The following is a 15,354-nucleotide window of genomic DNA, read 5'->3' as shown; positions in this document are numbered from 1 at the left end:
GTCACCCTCCCCAGACACCCCAACACCAGAAAAACCTTCAAGATCCAAGAGCAAGTCCCTAAGGGCAGAATTTCGATACCTGTGTCCCATGACCAGTGCTGGATTCCACACCCCACCTCTCCCAGCCCACTGTACCTGTAGTGGGCGGGCCCAGCTTCTGCTCCTCGGGGCCCACCAGCTGCAGGACACTTCCATTCTCTGCCAGCTCCTCCTTAGTCCTGTCCTCAGCATGGGGGAGCCCGTTGGTGGGAGGCGCAGTAAGGAGCTCAGCCCGAGGAAAGCTGGGGGAGGTGGGAAGGGGAACGCCCCCAGAAGGCTTGCGAGCCACAGGCGGGGGAGCCTTAGGTGGCTTCTTTGGGGCTTGGGGTGGCCGTTGCTCTGAGATGCTCCTTAGTTCAGCTACCAGGTTCCGCTGAAGGTCAGCCTGGGTCTCCGGGGACACAGGCCGCTCCAGCTGCAGCTTCTTAGTGCCCTTGGAGAAGATGAAGCTGGCCGTAGAGGCAGGGGATCGTGGCTCTGCCTCAGGTGGTCCATTGGGCTGGGCACCCACAGGGCCCGTGCTGACAGCCAGGTTAGAGGCCTTGAGCCGAACAGCCGCATGGAGCCCCAAGGATGCCGCAGATGCAGGGCTAGCCCTCCCTGAAAGGGCCCTTCGGAGTGGCTTCTGGGGGGGTGATGGCCCCGATGCTGGATTTGGAGCCACCGTGGGAGGGCCCACAGAGCGCAGCCGAACCGTCTGCAGGAGTGAGGGTGTGACCAGGGGTGGGCTGGCATCCTCCCGGGGAAGGCCCCCACCCTTGCTGCAGCCCACCGGCTCCTTCCGAGGGGCCTTGGCCAGGAGCCCTGCGACAGAGCTGGCAGCAGGTGGGGCTGGCGGGGCTGGAGGAGGGTCTGGGGTACCAGAGGGCTGGTTCTGGAAGGAAACAGCAGATAAGGAGGCCTCTGGGAGGGGTGAAGGCCCTGCAGGCTCAGGGCTAGCCACAGAGAAAAAGGCTTCCTCGGGTGGTGGGAAGTCGGCCATGGACAGGTCCTGCTCCTCTGGGGTAGGAGGTGGGGGAGGGGGCCAGTTGGGATCTTCGAAGGGCACCTCAGTGGTCTCCAGGGCAAACAGGGCCCCCTCAACCACCTCTGGCTTCTTAGTGGGGGGTGGGGGTGGGTGATACGATGGCGGTGGGGACGGAGGGGGTGACTGGTCTTTGGAGGCAGCACATGCCTGAGGTGGGGTCAGGGATGTCTGGAGAGTGGGTGGGGACTCAGAACTGGCAGGAGTGGTAGAGACGGGCCCCGGGACTACAGCAGGGGCAAGGGCAGCTTGGTTTGGACTCTTGGGCTTAGAGGGAGGTGGGGAGAAGGGGGCAGCCACCTTGGGGTGAGGAGGTATGACAAACCTGTCGCCCAGGGCAGTCGACATGTGAGGACCAGAGCGGTCTGAGGGTGCTGGATCAGAGGAAGAGGAGCACAGAGACGTGAGCGAGGAGGAGACCGAGGCCCCGGGAGATCGAAGGGAAGTGACGCGTTCTGGTTTGGGGGGCTGGGCTCTGCCGGGGGAAGCAGGAGCCCCTGCTAGACCCTTGGGGGGGAGGGTAGGGGTACCACTTTGGCTCGAGTATCCACTGGAGGGGGAGAGTGTCCGTTCCGGGGAGCGTGGGGGGCGCCGGGAGCCACCCGGAGACAAGCCAGACACCCAGCCGCCTGCCGAGCTGGGTGGACAGGGCGGGGCCGCCATCCCTTCAGACCCTCCAGTGGTGGGCGGCCGGGGCGGCTGCAGCTGCTGCTTCCGCTCGGGCTTGGGAGGCAGCCCCAAGGGCCCATCAGGGACTGCCGAGCTGCGCTGATGGAGCGAGTGGGTCCGGCGGGGAGGCGGCGGGGGCCGCTTCAGCTTACGTAGGGACACGCTCCTGCCAGACAACTGGCTCCCGCTCCGAATGCTGACAGTGTCCGAGGCTTCGGCGGTGCTGCCCCCGCTGGGAGAGCCCCGCCCGCTGCCCCCCTGCGGAGGGGGCGCCACGCTACTGTTGGCCACGGAGCCCTCTGGCCGGCCCTCAGAGCCACCCTTAGAGGAGAGGGTGGAGCCATCAGACACGATGGTCTCGGAGGACTGAGAATGGCTCCAGGTATCGCTGGAGGAGGAAGGGTGGCGGCTGCGGGGTCGCGGGCTGGAGACCGAGGAGAAACGGCCCAGAGAGCGGACAGAGGCCGGGCTGGCTGAGAGCAGGCTGCAGCGGCTCAGGGTGCGCAAGCTGCAGCGGCCCAGGGCCACCACGTCCACGGTGGGCGGCAGCACGGCGTGTGGGATCAGCTTCGACAAATAGGTGGCCTGGGGCGAGATGGACATGGCCGGGCTCAGGGGTTCTGGAGGCCCGGCCCCTCCCGTCAGTCCGGGCACTGCGAGGGACATGGGCCGGGTTAGCGGCGGGGGCCGCGCCCCCGTGGACCGGCCGAAGAGCATGTCATCCCGGTAGATGCGGTCGATATGGCGCTGCAGCATGGCCTCGGCCTCGGCCCCGGCTTCAGCCTCTGCCTCCAGCGCCTGCAGGGACACCCTGGCCCCCGGCCCTGCGGCCGGGCCTGCCGGACGGCCATCCACTGTGGGAATGCGTATAGCGTCCCGTGGACCCGGAGGCCGAGGCGTACCTGGTGGCTCACGTTCATTCCGCAGGCCTGGAAGGACCAAGGAGGACGTGGGAGTCAGTGGAGATGTGGGCGGGAGTCAGCGGAGGGGTGGGCCAGGGCTCCCAACCACAGCCTCCTCAATGGGGTGCTCACCGAGTTCCTTTTGCACGTGCTGCGGTAGTCCGAGCACCGTGCTCCGCCGCTCCCGCCGCCGGCGCCCCGACTTTCCAGATGGTTTGGGAAACGAGTCGTGGGGCCGGAAGGTGGAGCCTGGGGACCAGTCCAGGGGAGAGAAACTGTTAGAGCAGGCCTTGGGGCACATTCCGGCAAGCACGACTTTTACAGACTATTAACAAGAGCTCTGTGAAAAAAGATTTCCACCGTCAAGTAGGCATGGGCAAAACTGGGTTAAAGCTAGATGCTCTTCTGCAAGGTTCTACTAGGTCAATAAGGATAATTTCCATTTAGTGAACACTTATTATGTGTTCTAAACACTTGGCTTTTGTTCCCATAAGGTAAGTATTCTTGTCCTCTTTTTTATAGAACATCAAACAGAAACACAGAGAGGTAAAGGGCTGGCCCAAGATCACACAGCTGTATCAACACAAGGCTCAAACCCAGGTTTCTCAACTCTGAACTACCCTGCTTTTCAGTTAACATTCATCACGACTCTCCAAGAGGACATAGGGTACTATGTTTCCTGAATTCACTGAGTCACAGTGTCTTGGGAAACACTAGATTAGGAGGAAAAGGGAAAGCTGCAGGTGCTGGGTGCCCACCACTCCCCCTCCCTTGCCCAAGAATCCCTGGCTGGTAAGCAGACACCTTTGCGCTGGATCATCTCAGAGCGGATGGAGAGCGCGTCCTCTGCTGTGGAGCTCTCAGCCGTGTAGGACGTGGTCTGGCTGCAGAAGGAGATGCTATCATCATCTGGCCCAGTGCGGGAAGACTGTTGGGAGAAGGAGGATCAGCCCAGAGGCGTGAGTGGGGCTGACGCTTGCCTCTGCAGGCTCCCCCTTTTGAACTTCTGACTCAGATTCACCCCTCCTAACCTGTCCCAGTGTCACCTAGCACTGAGCAGGCATCCACCAGAGCTACCCTGGACCAGCCCTCAGTGGGCAACTAGTCTAGTTTTCACAATACAGAAAGGAAACAGATCCAGAAAGGTTCAAAGACATACTTGGCAGAGGTCAAGTCAAGCAGGGAGGGAGGAACAGAGTCAGGACTGAGCTGGGGGCGGGGCGCACCTGTAAGCTCTGGGTGTCTCCATGGTCCCAGGCACCCTTGTTCAGTTTCTGTTTTTCTGAAAGACATCAGAGAGGCATGCTGAGCCAGGCCCCTGAGTGCGAGCTGAAAGCATCAGCTAGACGCGGAGGGAGGCAGTCACCTTGGTGCTGGAGGGAACGGAGCCCTTCCTGGGCCTGCGTGTGTAACTCTTCCAGGTGAGGCGGTCGCCCACTGGGGAAGAAGACATTGTCCTGGTGGTCATCCACTACAGACCCTGGCCCCTGGCCGGGCCCTACACTCAGTCGTTTGTCGCTCTCAGCCTTGGCAGAGCCTGGTGGGATGAAGGAGGAAGGAAAGTGAGGCCCAAAGGCATCTGGGTCCTGCGAATGTACAGACACTGCAGCAAGGACACCCACAGTCCCCAGGGTGCGCAGGGCACCTGCCCAGTACAGACTTCTCCTAGTCTGTACTCACAACCCACAGCCCCCAGGTATATACTCCATACACACAGCCCCCAAGAATTGGGTTGGCTAAAAAGTTCGTTCTGGTTTTTCCATAACATCTTATAGAAAACTCCCCAAATGAACTTTTTGGCCAACACGATATATACTCAAGCTGTATCCAAGTGTACATATATCTGAGTACCCACAAGACACAAAGGGCCCCATATAGGGGCATATATGCCTATTATATATGCACACAACACCCACAGGCTTCATTTAGTGTGTACACAAACAAATAGCATCCAAGTATAACCACATCTGTGTGCCCACACCACAGCACACCCAGCCCCCAGGTATACACACGACTCCCACAGTCCCCATTCTGAATCTACGCAAACAGTACCCATATATACCCACAACTGTCACTCAGAGCCCCATGTAAGACACTCCAGTGTACACATAGGCCAGAGCAAATACATTTCTCTTGTCTCCAGATTCTGAACTCGACTTTACAGAAAGACAAACCACCTTTTTTGTACACCTCCTTGGCCCAGGTCCAAGAAAAAGACACACGGGACACTAGGAAGGGGTGGGCTCTAACAGGTCATAACTGGATTCCCAGAAGTCCTGGGGTGTGGGCTAAACCAAGGATATGGCCTCCTGGGTCCCCCACTCACCCATGCAGCTGTCCCTTAGTGGAAGGATAGGCAGGGGAGGGGAGAAGATGGATCCCAGCCCCTCCACTCCCAGATGAAGCAACTCCAGCCTCTCTTGGGGACCAGTCCCAGGTATCCCCCTCTCCTCGAGGCCCAGGCCCTGATGCCAACGAGCCATGGATCCATTACAAAGGATCTTGTTACAGGCCTTGCCCATGGAGGAGCTGGTCACTTAATCCTGGGAATAGGGGGCTGTGTCAGCAGTGTGCAGCCCCAGCTCCCCTTTAAATGGAACCCACAACTTAAGCAAAAGCTTGGTGTGGGTCACATGACCTTGGCAGCACCTTGCGGAGCAACAGGAACAAAACAAGCCCTTTAAAGGGCCACGCCCCAAGATCAGGGTCTTCAGTTCAGACACCTGACCTGTCCCTTCCTCCCTCCTCAGCCCAATCCTCAACAGCTGAGCTCCTGCCCAAGGAATCCTCAGGAAACCCACAAGGTCAGAGCTGGGGGTGTCTCTCAGCGATCCTCTCCCTAATCTCCTGAGTTACAAGTCCATAAGCAGGCCCCAAGAGGAAAGGTCTTGCCTAAGGTCACCCAGCAAACTGCAGTCAGAGCCAAGACTAAACTACAGGTTCCCAGAGGGGCCTCCTGAATCATACCCACATTTGGGGGCCCTTTGGCACCCCCCCAAAAGTCTAATAAGCTCTGGCCCCTATATCTTAATCCAGGCCTGAAAGCCCATATCCTAGAAGTGGGGAGAGGCCCCTCCCCTCAAAACAAACCCCCAGGCCTTCAAACAGGATTTCCCTGACCTGCTCCCCAACTTCCAGGGTTACTACTTTCCTCTCTACTCTGCTCCCCACCTGCCATCCTCCCACACACCTGAGCCCACCTGGGAGGGGGTGCCCTACCTCTTGGAACTGAAGTACTGGGATGTACCCAGTAAAGTATGAGCACCCCTGGAGGAAGGCAATCCTGCCGGAGGGCTACAGGCTTCAAGGTCAGAGACACCTAGAGCCGCCCTCGGAACAAGCAGAGAGCAGACAAAGGCAGCGGAAGAGCAGTGGACAAAGGCATCGCGGCCGACAGGGCAGTCTGGCCTCATTACCAGCCCCCAGCCCCCATCCCATGACCTTCCCCGGCCTCGATCCCCCATCCTACAGAAGAGTCTGGCAAATGGGGGTGTCGGGGATCCCTCATCTAAGCCCCCCAGCCACACCCACTCACCCTTCTTCTTAAAGAGCCCGAGGAGCGCCGGGAGGTGGCGGCCCAGGAACACCACCATGACTGCAGGCGCCACTGGGGCCGTCCCCTACGCTGACCTCTCCAGAACGCCCAGCAACGCCTTCTTCGCCAGAACCCAGCGCTGAGGGGACCAGTCTGCCAGAGCCCAGCTGCAGAGCGCCGGCTCCAGCCAGAGGAGGGGGAGGGGCTGCTCCCCAGGTCCTCCTCCCACCTTCGCCACTGATCCCGCCCACCACCAACACCGCCCCCGAGTGCGGGGCTGGGACAGGAACCCTCCCAGGCTCCGACAGGGAAACTGAGGCCCAGAGTCTCTGAATACCCCGCTCTTGTAGAGGGGATGACTAGGAGGGTCAAAGATAGTCAACTCCAGGGGCCATCCAATGCCCTCCCCCTTGCCCCACTTCCCAAGTCTTTTTCTAAACAGTCAGGAGCCAGAGCTAAGGCAAGGGTCCCAACTGCCAGATGGGAGGGGGAAGAGCCACTAGACTAGACTTGGCATGATGCCCAGCCCCAAGTCCTGGCTGGTGAGGGTGCTTCCCTGGGAAAGGATCTCAGAGCAGGCAGTGGCCAAGCAGAGGCTCAGGACTGCCTGTGGGGATAGCAAAGCCACTGGCAGAGGTTCTGGAGGAGTGGGGGCCAGCCCAGGACACATGCTGGGAAGCCAGGGAGACACCCATCACAGTAGCAGGTGCTAACAGCCCCTCATGTGTGTGTTCAGCCCCAGGTTTTCCAAAGGACTGTCTTCCCACTTGGGTGACATGACATCAGCAACCCCAGAAGGAAGCATTGTGAACTCTGCAAGGCCACACGACAGAGGCAGGCCTTCCACACAGACTTCTTGCTCCTCCTGCCCAGGATCCTTCCCACTGGCCTCACTCTGTTGACTCAGTGACTCTGCTGGATCACCAGGCAAGAAGAACAGAATTAGCCAAGAAACAGCTCATAGATGAGGGCAATAAGAGTGGGGGCAGGAAGGCACTTGCAGGGAACTCGGGTCCAGGTTCAAATCCAGCCCCATCACATACAAGTAATGACCCCTTATGGAATCAAGGCCAATAACTACTCTTTGTAAGACATTTGTTTAATCAGCAAATATTTATTAAACTAGTACTAGGGGTTATAGCTAATGGAGAATTTTTACCTTGTTCACCAGTATATCCCTAGTGTCTGGCACATACAATGAGTTCAATAAATTTTTGATGAATACATGAATGAGGTGAACTAACAGAATAATTTCAGATAGTGAAGGCTGAGGAGCTGTGACAGGAAGTGCGTAACTTGAGGGGGCATCAAAGGAAAGCCATTGGAAGCAAGACCTAAAGAATGAGAAGGAGCCGGCCAGGCCAAGTGCTGGGCACAGAAACTTCTAGAAAGAGGCAACAGCAAGCCGACAGCCTTGAGGCAGGAGTGGTGGGGTGGGTTTCCCAGAACAGAGCAGAGGCCAGTGTGGCTGGAATACAGTGAGCAAGGGAGAGAAAGCAGGTGAGAAGGGGCAGAAGCCAGGTCAGGGAGGGCCCCGTTGGCGCTGGCAGTCTGGATTTTATTCAAAGAACCCCAAGAGGTCAGTACTGAAGGTTAAGCTGAGTACTGACAGTGTTAAAAGAGATTGCCCCTGGCGACTCCAGAAACAGTAGCTAGCTGAGGGACTTCCCTGGAGGTCCAGTGGTTAAGACTCTGTGCTTCCACTGCAAGGGGCAGAGGTTCAATTCCTGCTTAGGGAACTAAGATCCTGAGTGCCATGCCAGGCGGTTCAGCCAAAAAAAAAGAGTAGCTGAGACTGTGGAAGAGAAGATCTGTGAACCATAAAGTGCAGTCTCCCAAACTCACCTGAGGATACCCCTCTCTCACAGCACCTTTCTCTCTCTGAGTCCCTAGAGATCTACGAATCCACAGTGGCTCCCATGCCACAAGACCCTTCTGCTGGTCCTTCACTTGCTGCGCCACTTCTTAAGGACCACTCACCCAGACAGCTGAGCCTTCACTCTCCAGAGAACAAAATTCTGTGGGGCTACATAGTATATATCCACAGATCACTGCAATCTAAACAACACTTTTAAGAACTAGGCTTTTTTTCCCCTTTGGCGGCACTGCATAGCTTGCAGGATCTTCATTCCCTGACCAGGAGTTGAACTTGGGCCCCAGCAGTGAAAGCCCAGAATCCTAACCACTGGACCACCAGGGAATTCCCAAGTAGCAGGCACATTTATCTCCATTTTACAGATGAGGATAATGGACACCAGAGAGGGGAAGCATTATAATAAAGCTGGTAAATGACAGGGCAGCATTGGTACTCAAGACCACTTGAATCCAAAAGCCATGTTCTGCCTGCTGTGCCAGCTACAAACCTGATCGTCCCTCTGAAGCGAAGGTCACCCCCACAGATGGGAGGTTTCTTGGCCACATCGTCCACTCTTCCCTCCCTCTTAGACCAGACCCATCCACCCTTCTTATAAGTCCTACTCAAACAGAAAAGAGCAGTCGAGTGACACTTGTAGGGTGATTAATTCATGCCAGGCACCATGCCAGACGCTGGCAGAAGGCAGTCTCTGCCCTCTCAGATCTGACAACAGTCCTTTGAGGTAGGTGCTCAAACGTACTCTCCTGGTAACTGACCTGTGAGGCTCAGAGAGCCAGGAGACTGCCCAAGCTCTGGCTGGCCCCCAGACTGGAGCCTTCAACCCTGCAGGACCAAGTCATGCTCAGCATTCCCCAACAAGGGAAACTAAGGGCTGAGCTCTGCTAAGCCAGGGGCGGGGGGAGCATCAAGGTCCCAGGCCTGCAGCCTGCGGTCAGGGCCACAGCTGCAAATTCCCCAGTCTGATCCAAGGCTCTCACACTTGATAACATCTGGTTCCCCCAGCAACACCCTGCCTCCAACCAACTGTGGCTTGGCCAGGGCCGAAGCCACTCTGAGCCACTTCAGGCACAGGTCAACACACCTGTAGCTCCTCTGGGGAGAGGCTCAGCAAGCTGAGTCTTAGGTGGAGAGCATGCACCTCGCCAAGAAACTGAGGCCCAGAGGACGGAAGGACCTTCGCAAAGGCCACACTTGGAGTCCATGTTCCAGGACCTCCTGCCCTGGCAGAGTTCAGAGGTGCAGCCGGGCTGAGGCGCACCGCACTGCCTCCACCTACCTGCCCGGGGGAGGAGGCTTCCTGGATCTGAGAAGACACCTTGATCCCAGGCACGCCTCCCAAGATGCAGGGCACACCAGGAAACACACCTGCAGATACTGTCCACCAGCAGAGGTGTGCAGCTCGCACCTCCCAAATGTCCCACTGGGGCCACCCTCACAGGCGGGCCCCTCACAAACACATCCACAAAGCACACCCATGCCTCCTTAAGCCACGTGAGCACCACTCTACAGATTCATGCAGGGCCCTGCTAGGCGGCTGCTTGTACACGAAGACAGGTACATGTAAACGTGGCTCTGGGGCCCTCCTGAGCCTGGGAACAAGGAGGAATGGGGCAGGGAGCCCCCGCCTCTCCAAGGCCACGTGCACCTGTGCGCAAGCGTACACACTGTCTTGGCAACATGCTCCACGGGGTGAGGCCTCAACCTGCCCCGTTCCAGAGCAAGGGGCGGGGGCTGGGGCGCACCCACAGCCAGGCCGGCCTGACTCAGGGGAGAGGAATGAAGGGGGAGGGCACAGCTGCCCAGGTGGCCTTGCTCTGGAGCCAAGACCCAGGATCCAGGGTGTTTGGAGGCCCCTGCATCTCAGCCCCTCCACAGCTGTACTGGTGGGCCACCCAAGGCCCAGAGGGGACCACAGCCTTCCTATAGGAGCAGCATCCAAAGCACGGGTAGATTTTATTCTCTTAGAGGCAAGGCAAGACAAAGGGAAGTAAATGTAACTCTCAGGTGGAGGCGCTTTACAGTTCTCGACACACTTTCTCTTCTACTGTCTCGAAGAACTTGAAGAACAAGAAACTTGAAAGGAAGGTGTGAGCTCCCCTCTTACAAATGAGTGCAAGGAGGCCTGTGGGAAAGTGACTTGTGGGAAAGTGACTTGCTCAAGGTCACCCAACCAGGAAGTGGCTGAGCCCAGAACCCGGGTCTCACTCCAAATGCCTTAGTCACCCTAAGTCTCAGGAAGTTAAGAGGTCGGAGAGGGGGAAGGGGGTAGTAGCCTCAGTCATGGGCCAAAGTAGGAGAACTCTGTACCCCACTTCTACACAATGGGAATCCCCCTTCCTTTTCTCAGTGCGAAGCTCCGCCCCAGCCTGGGCAGAGCTGACAGGCTGGTTCTAAGGTAAATATTGGGGGCAGGGAGTGCCAGGGACAGGGAGAGGAGGATCCCATCCCACAGGCGCCTGGGGGAACAGACATTAACACAGGGAGGAATTAGCTACCATAATATTAGTAAATGTCATAATGAGTTTCCGGGTCAGCATCTGTTGCTGACAATGACATAATAATCTCTTTCGGCCAGGGTGCGATTCTGACTTTCCCAAACCCTTTCCTTTGTTCCTTCAAGGCATGATTATCCTCATTTTATAGATGCCAGAGAGGCAGTCACCATGAAGCCAGGAGAGAAAAAGGCCGGGAGTCAGAAAGTCTGGATTCCAGGCCTTGAACAGAATCAGCCTCTCAGGGTATCTGCAAGGTGGGACTAATCCCCACTCAGAGTGCCTGGGAAAGTTAAAGCCACACAACCAAGTGTAAAGGCAAAGTGTTATCATCTGAGGGAGCCTCTGCCTCTCCAGGTGTGTGTGTGTGTGGGTGGGTGGGTGTGTGTGTGTGTGTCTGTGTGTGTGTGTGCACAGTCGCTCAGTCATGTCCGACTCTTTGCAACCCCAAAGACTGCAGCCTGCCAGGCTCCTCTGTCCATGGAATTCTCCAAGCAAGAATACTGGAGTGGATAGCCATGTCCTTCTCCAGGGAATCTTCCCGACCCAAGGATCGAACCCACATCTCCTGGGTCTCCTGCACTGCAGGTGGATTCTTTACCTACTGAGCCACCCAAGAAGCCCCGTGGGGCCTATTTACTTACAACAGTAAATAAGCTAGCACTGACTGAGTGATGACTGAGACACACATGGTCTCACTAAATGCCCCTCGTCATACAAAAGCACTCCCCTAGGGTTAGTGACCTGTCCAAGGTCACACAGCTAATAACGGCAGAGTCAGGATGTGAGGCCAGCTCAGACTGGCCGCTGCTCTTCCCATGCCACCAGAGGCCTCCTCTCCCATCCACTTGCAGAGCGCTCTTCAAATCTCAAGTGGCATTAAGAACCATTTTTAAGATAAACTCTGATAAGGGACACTTAACATCAGCTTCCTATCAGCTCCTCAGCGACCTAGCCCCATCTGGTAGCCCTAACCCCGTTTGGGAAGAAAGGGAGTTCGGATCCCACACCAGATATCCCACTGCCCTGGGAGTCAGAGGTCCTAGGCCTGAGCTCTCATTGCTCCTCCACTGCAGTCTGATCCTGAACCAGGCACTGCCTTCTTCTGGGCCTCAGTCTCTATGAAGTGGGAGGGCTGGGGAGACAAGTTCTAAAGAGCCCTTGGCATGTATGACTCTGCCCCTAGAAAGAGGGTAGTGGTCCCTCATTTTGGGTCAGGGCCTGGGGCAGCGAGGGGGTTCAGCTTATCTCAGATCCCTCAGACCAGAGAGGGTTGGCCCAGCCCTTTATCTGGAAGCCCAGGGCTCCAACAAGCAAGTCCAGACTTACAGTTGATCACAAGTTGTCCCACCCTAGTCAAATAAGAGAGATGTAGAGGGAAGGGGGCAGGGGAGGTAACAGGAGCACCCCTTCTCCCAGCTGTGGCCCTGGGGCTCCAGGTCCAGAGGCAGGGGGAGTCTGACTCCACCAATGACTTGGTCCTGTCCCTCAGTTTCTTCATCTGCAAAGTGGGAAAAATAAACCCTACCAGGAGGGGGGCTGTGTGTATAAACCTGACAGCATAATGCATGTGGGGACAGGAAGCGGGCAGGGTGCTGGGGGTACTGCTCGAGCTCCCAGTTCACATCCTCCACCAGTGCCCCAAACTTCCCAGGACTAACTGCCCAGCTGGCCTGGGGCTGGGAGAATTGAGTTGGATTCCTGAGAACCAAGGTCACACAATCCTAGCGGGTTCCAATGTCTTTCCAGCAATGAGGAGGCCTCTCCCCATCCATCCTCATCCTTCTCTATGTTTCAAGGACATTTGTAACACAGGGCCGACCCTTCCTTCAAACTCAGTTTCCCTTCCCACTGCCCACCAGCTCCCTCGCCGAGCCCTTGGAGGGTTCAATGCTTAGTCCTCAACCCCTGCCCTTCCTCCATAGTGTTTCCTCCACCTTTGCTCCCCACAGAGTCCCAGTCTCCCAGGGCCTCAGGCTTTCTTCATCAGAGGACCTGCAGGCCCCTCCATCCTAGGAGGAAATCCATCTATACCTAAAATAATTAAGAGTGCAGTCTTTGGAATCTGACAGGTTTGGGTGTGAATCCCCATTCAGCAACCTCCTTGCTGAGTAGCCTTGGACAAGTGACCTAACTTCTCTGAGCTCCAGCTTTCTCATCTGTAAAATAGGGAGAACAATAGCTTCTGGCTTGTAAAACAGCTGGAGGACACATGAATTAATTGATGTAAAGGGTTTAGCATAAGGTTTATCTCTGCATAGGACTTCCCTGGTGGCTCAGACAGTAAAGCTTCTGCCTACAATGACGGGGACCCAGGTTTGATCCCTGGGTCAGGAAGATCCCCTGGAGAAGGAAATGGCAACCCACTCCAGTATTCTTGCCTGGAAAATCCCATGGATGGAGGAACCTGGTAGGCTACAGTCCATGGGGTCCCAAAGAGTTGGACATGACTAAGCGACTTCACTTTTTTCTTTTTTATCTCTGCTACCATCCCCCAGTCACGCAGCCTCAGGCACAGAGCCTTCACAGCCCTCTCTGGCCCATACAGCTCAACATCTGATTAATCCCAGGTCCCATCACTTCTGCCATCTCCTCCCAGTGTCTCTGCAGTGGCCACTCCTTTTCCACTCCCACAGTCCTCACCCTGCCCCAGCCCTCACTTCACCACCTCTCCCCTGGATTACTGCAACAGCCTCCAGACTGTTCTATGAGTCTCTACTCTCACCACCCCACCCCGCTCCCTGTCCTGCGGCACCTGCCATCCTCCTAACACACCACTTTCATAGGCTCCTCCCTTGCTCAAACACCTTCACTGGCTCCCTGCGGCCTGTAGACTGCAGCCCTCTCTGTTTGCCTGGCATTCTTTCCCCCATCCTTTCACAGACCAATCCAAGGAGTAAGTACTCAAGCCTCAGTCCCATACCTAGGCCTGTGTCAGCAGAGGCCGAGGCCAGGGAAGCCTCAGAATCCTCAGCAGAAGTAAAATTAAAGACTGAAGTTTACGTTCACTTTTTCCCCTCCCAGGCACAAGGAAGAAGCCTCAACTATGTTTCTTTCCAACCTCCATACTCAATGTCAAAGCCTTTGTTCGTGACCATACCCACAGCTGGAATGCATCCTTGGCCAGGTTCTCTCATCTAATCAACAGTTAACAGTACAGTTAACTTTTTTCTTTTTTTTTTTTTCCATTTCATATGGGCATGTGGGATCTTAGTTCCCTGACCAGGAGTTGAACCTAAGCCCCTGCAGTGGAATCGCAGAGTCTTAACCACTGGGCTGCCAGAGAAGTCCCAACAGTTAACTTCTTTAATACCAGCTCCCCAGTTTTCTAAAACAGACCCCAACCCAAAAGCCTTTTAATATAGCCTAGAATATTCCCTAGCCCCCACACTTACTTTTGTGTTGCTTTGACATCGCTTTCTGGGTTTTTAGGAACACCTTCAAAGCCTGGTTGACCCTTGAGTTGTAGCAGGAACTGAAAGAACACAAGGGCTGCTAGAAGCCCCAGGCATCTTCCTTAAGGGCAGAAGGCAGAAGACTGCAAACACAGCCCTCTTAAACTCTCTCTCCCACCACAAATGGTCACAAGTCTGGACCCACAGTTGGTTCTCAGGAAACCATCAGATTAGAGTGGCCATCTGAGGGCAGATGAAGATCCCCAGTCCCAGCCCCACCCACTCAGAGCAGATTCCGAGAGGAGAGACAGGTGGGCACAGGCCAGATTTCAGGATTACTGGGACAGGGAGCCTGGAAGGTTCAGGAGTCTCTCATCAACCCAGCTTCTGAGGAACCTCAGAGATTTAACCCCAGAATTTAACTAACCTTCTTCCTAATAACCATGATTATTCTTCAGACCACTGCAGGCAGTGAGCTTGGATAAGTCCACCTTCTCTAGACCTCAGTACCTTTCACCATGAAATAACCAGCCAGAAACTGCAAGGATTCCAAGAAGTCACCTAAGCTACGCCGCCCTAATTTGACAGACAGGCCTCCTCTAGGAGCCAGGGACGTCCGGAAAAGTGAAAGCTATTTGCTCAAGGTCTTTGAGCCCATACCAGAGACACTTGGAGAACCCAGACCCCCTAATTCCCAGGCTTGGGCCTTTCTGTCGCCCCCTGCCTGGAGGGATGAGATCATCAGGCTCAATTCAGAACCTCTAGGAATGTGGAACCTGGGAAGACATGAGTGTATTCCCCCACCACAACAGGGAGGCCTCCCTAAGCCATCTTCTCTAGGAGTCTCTCATTCCCAAAGACCAGCAGACACAGACTCTGTTGGAGACCCCTTATCTTGTGGGGTAGGGAGTGGCTCACTGTCCTGCCCCTACCCCATGTCTGGATTCACCAGGTGAGGGAACTAGGCACTTTCGACAGCCCCTCCTCCACAACACCCCTTGGGACGCGGGGATACCCTGAACCGCCACACCCGCTGGGGAAAACCAGGAATTCCGGCTCCCAGCCCTAGAGCTGGAGGCCTTCCCAATTCTGCCCCCTCCCCCCGACTTGGAGGATGGAATGTGACACGCGGAGGGATCCCGCAGCACGCTGGGAAGGCTGCGTTCCAGCTCGGTGGCTGCACTGAAAGGGGGAGATGCGGCAGCGACCACGGGGACCGCGGGTGGGAGGGGATGGGGGACAGATAAAGGCAGCGGCGGTGCGGATGGGGGTGGGGAGGGAACCCAGAGAACCAGTCCGACTCCCGATCACGCCAGATGGAGGCGGCCCGAGTCTCCAGCTCCTGGTTTCCTGCTTCTCCCCTTCACCTTTGTCTCCCCCTCCCTCCTGCAAACTTTCAGCCTGTGGGGGCTAAAGCCTGGG

At 56.3% G+C, this 15,354-nt stretch overlaps 1 protein-coding gene across 3 annotated transcripts in view; it reads right to left on the bottom strand.

Moving 5' to 3' along the window:
* KIAA1522 (KIAA1522 ortholog) overlaps positions 1–15,354 on the bottom strand; it is a 28,524-nt gene that overhangs the window by 2,430 nt on the left and 10,740 nt on the right. For 2 of the 3 annotated variants that reach the window (XM_018057898.1, XM_018057900.1), the window contains exons 2-6: positions 4,001–4,171; positions 3,861–3,916; positions 3,439–3,562; positions 2,767–2,883; positions 136–2,661 (exon numbers count right to left, since the gene is read on the bottom strand). In XM_018057898.1, coding sequence (XP_017913387.1) covers positions 136–2,661; positions 2,767–2,883; positions 3,439–3,562; positions 3,861–3,916; positions 4,001–4,171 — 2,994 coding nt within the window. Of the gene's footprint in view, positions 1–135; positions 2,662–2,766; positions 2,884–3,438; positions 3,563–3,860; positions 3,917–4,000; positions 4,172–6,169; positions 6,355–15,354 lie in introns of those variants that run through there. The other variant, XM_018057908.1, reaches the window with a different exon arrangement.

Source organism: Capra hircus, chromosome 2, assembly GCF_001704415.2.
Source record: "Capra hircus breed San Clemente chromosome 2, ASM170441v1, whole genome shotgun sequence".
NCBI classification, from domain to species: Eukaryota; Metazoa; Chordata; class Mammalia; order Artiodactyla; family Bovidae; genus Capra; species Capra hircus.
Note: the sequence above shows the minus strand (reverse complement) of the source record. Positions and strands in the feature narration are given on the sequence as shown.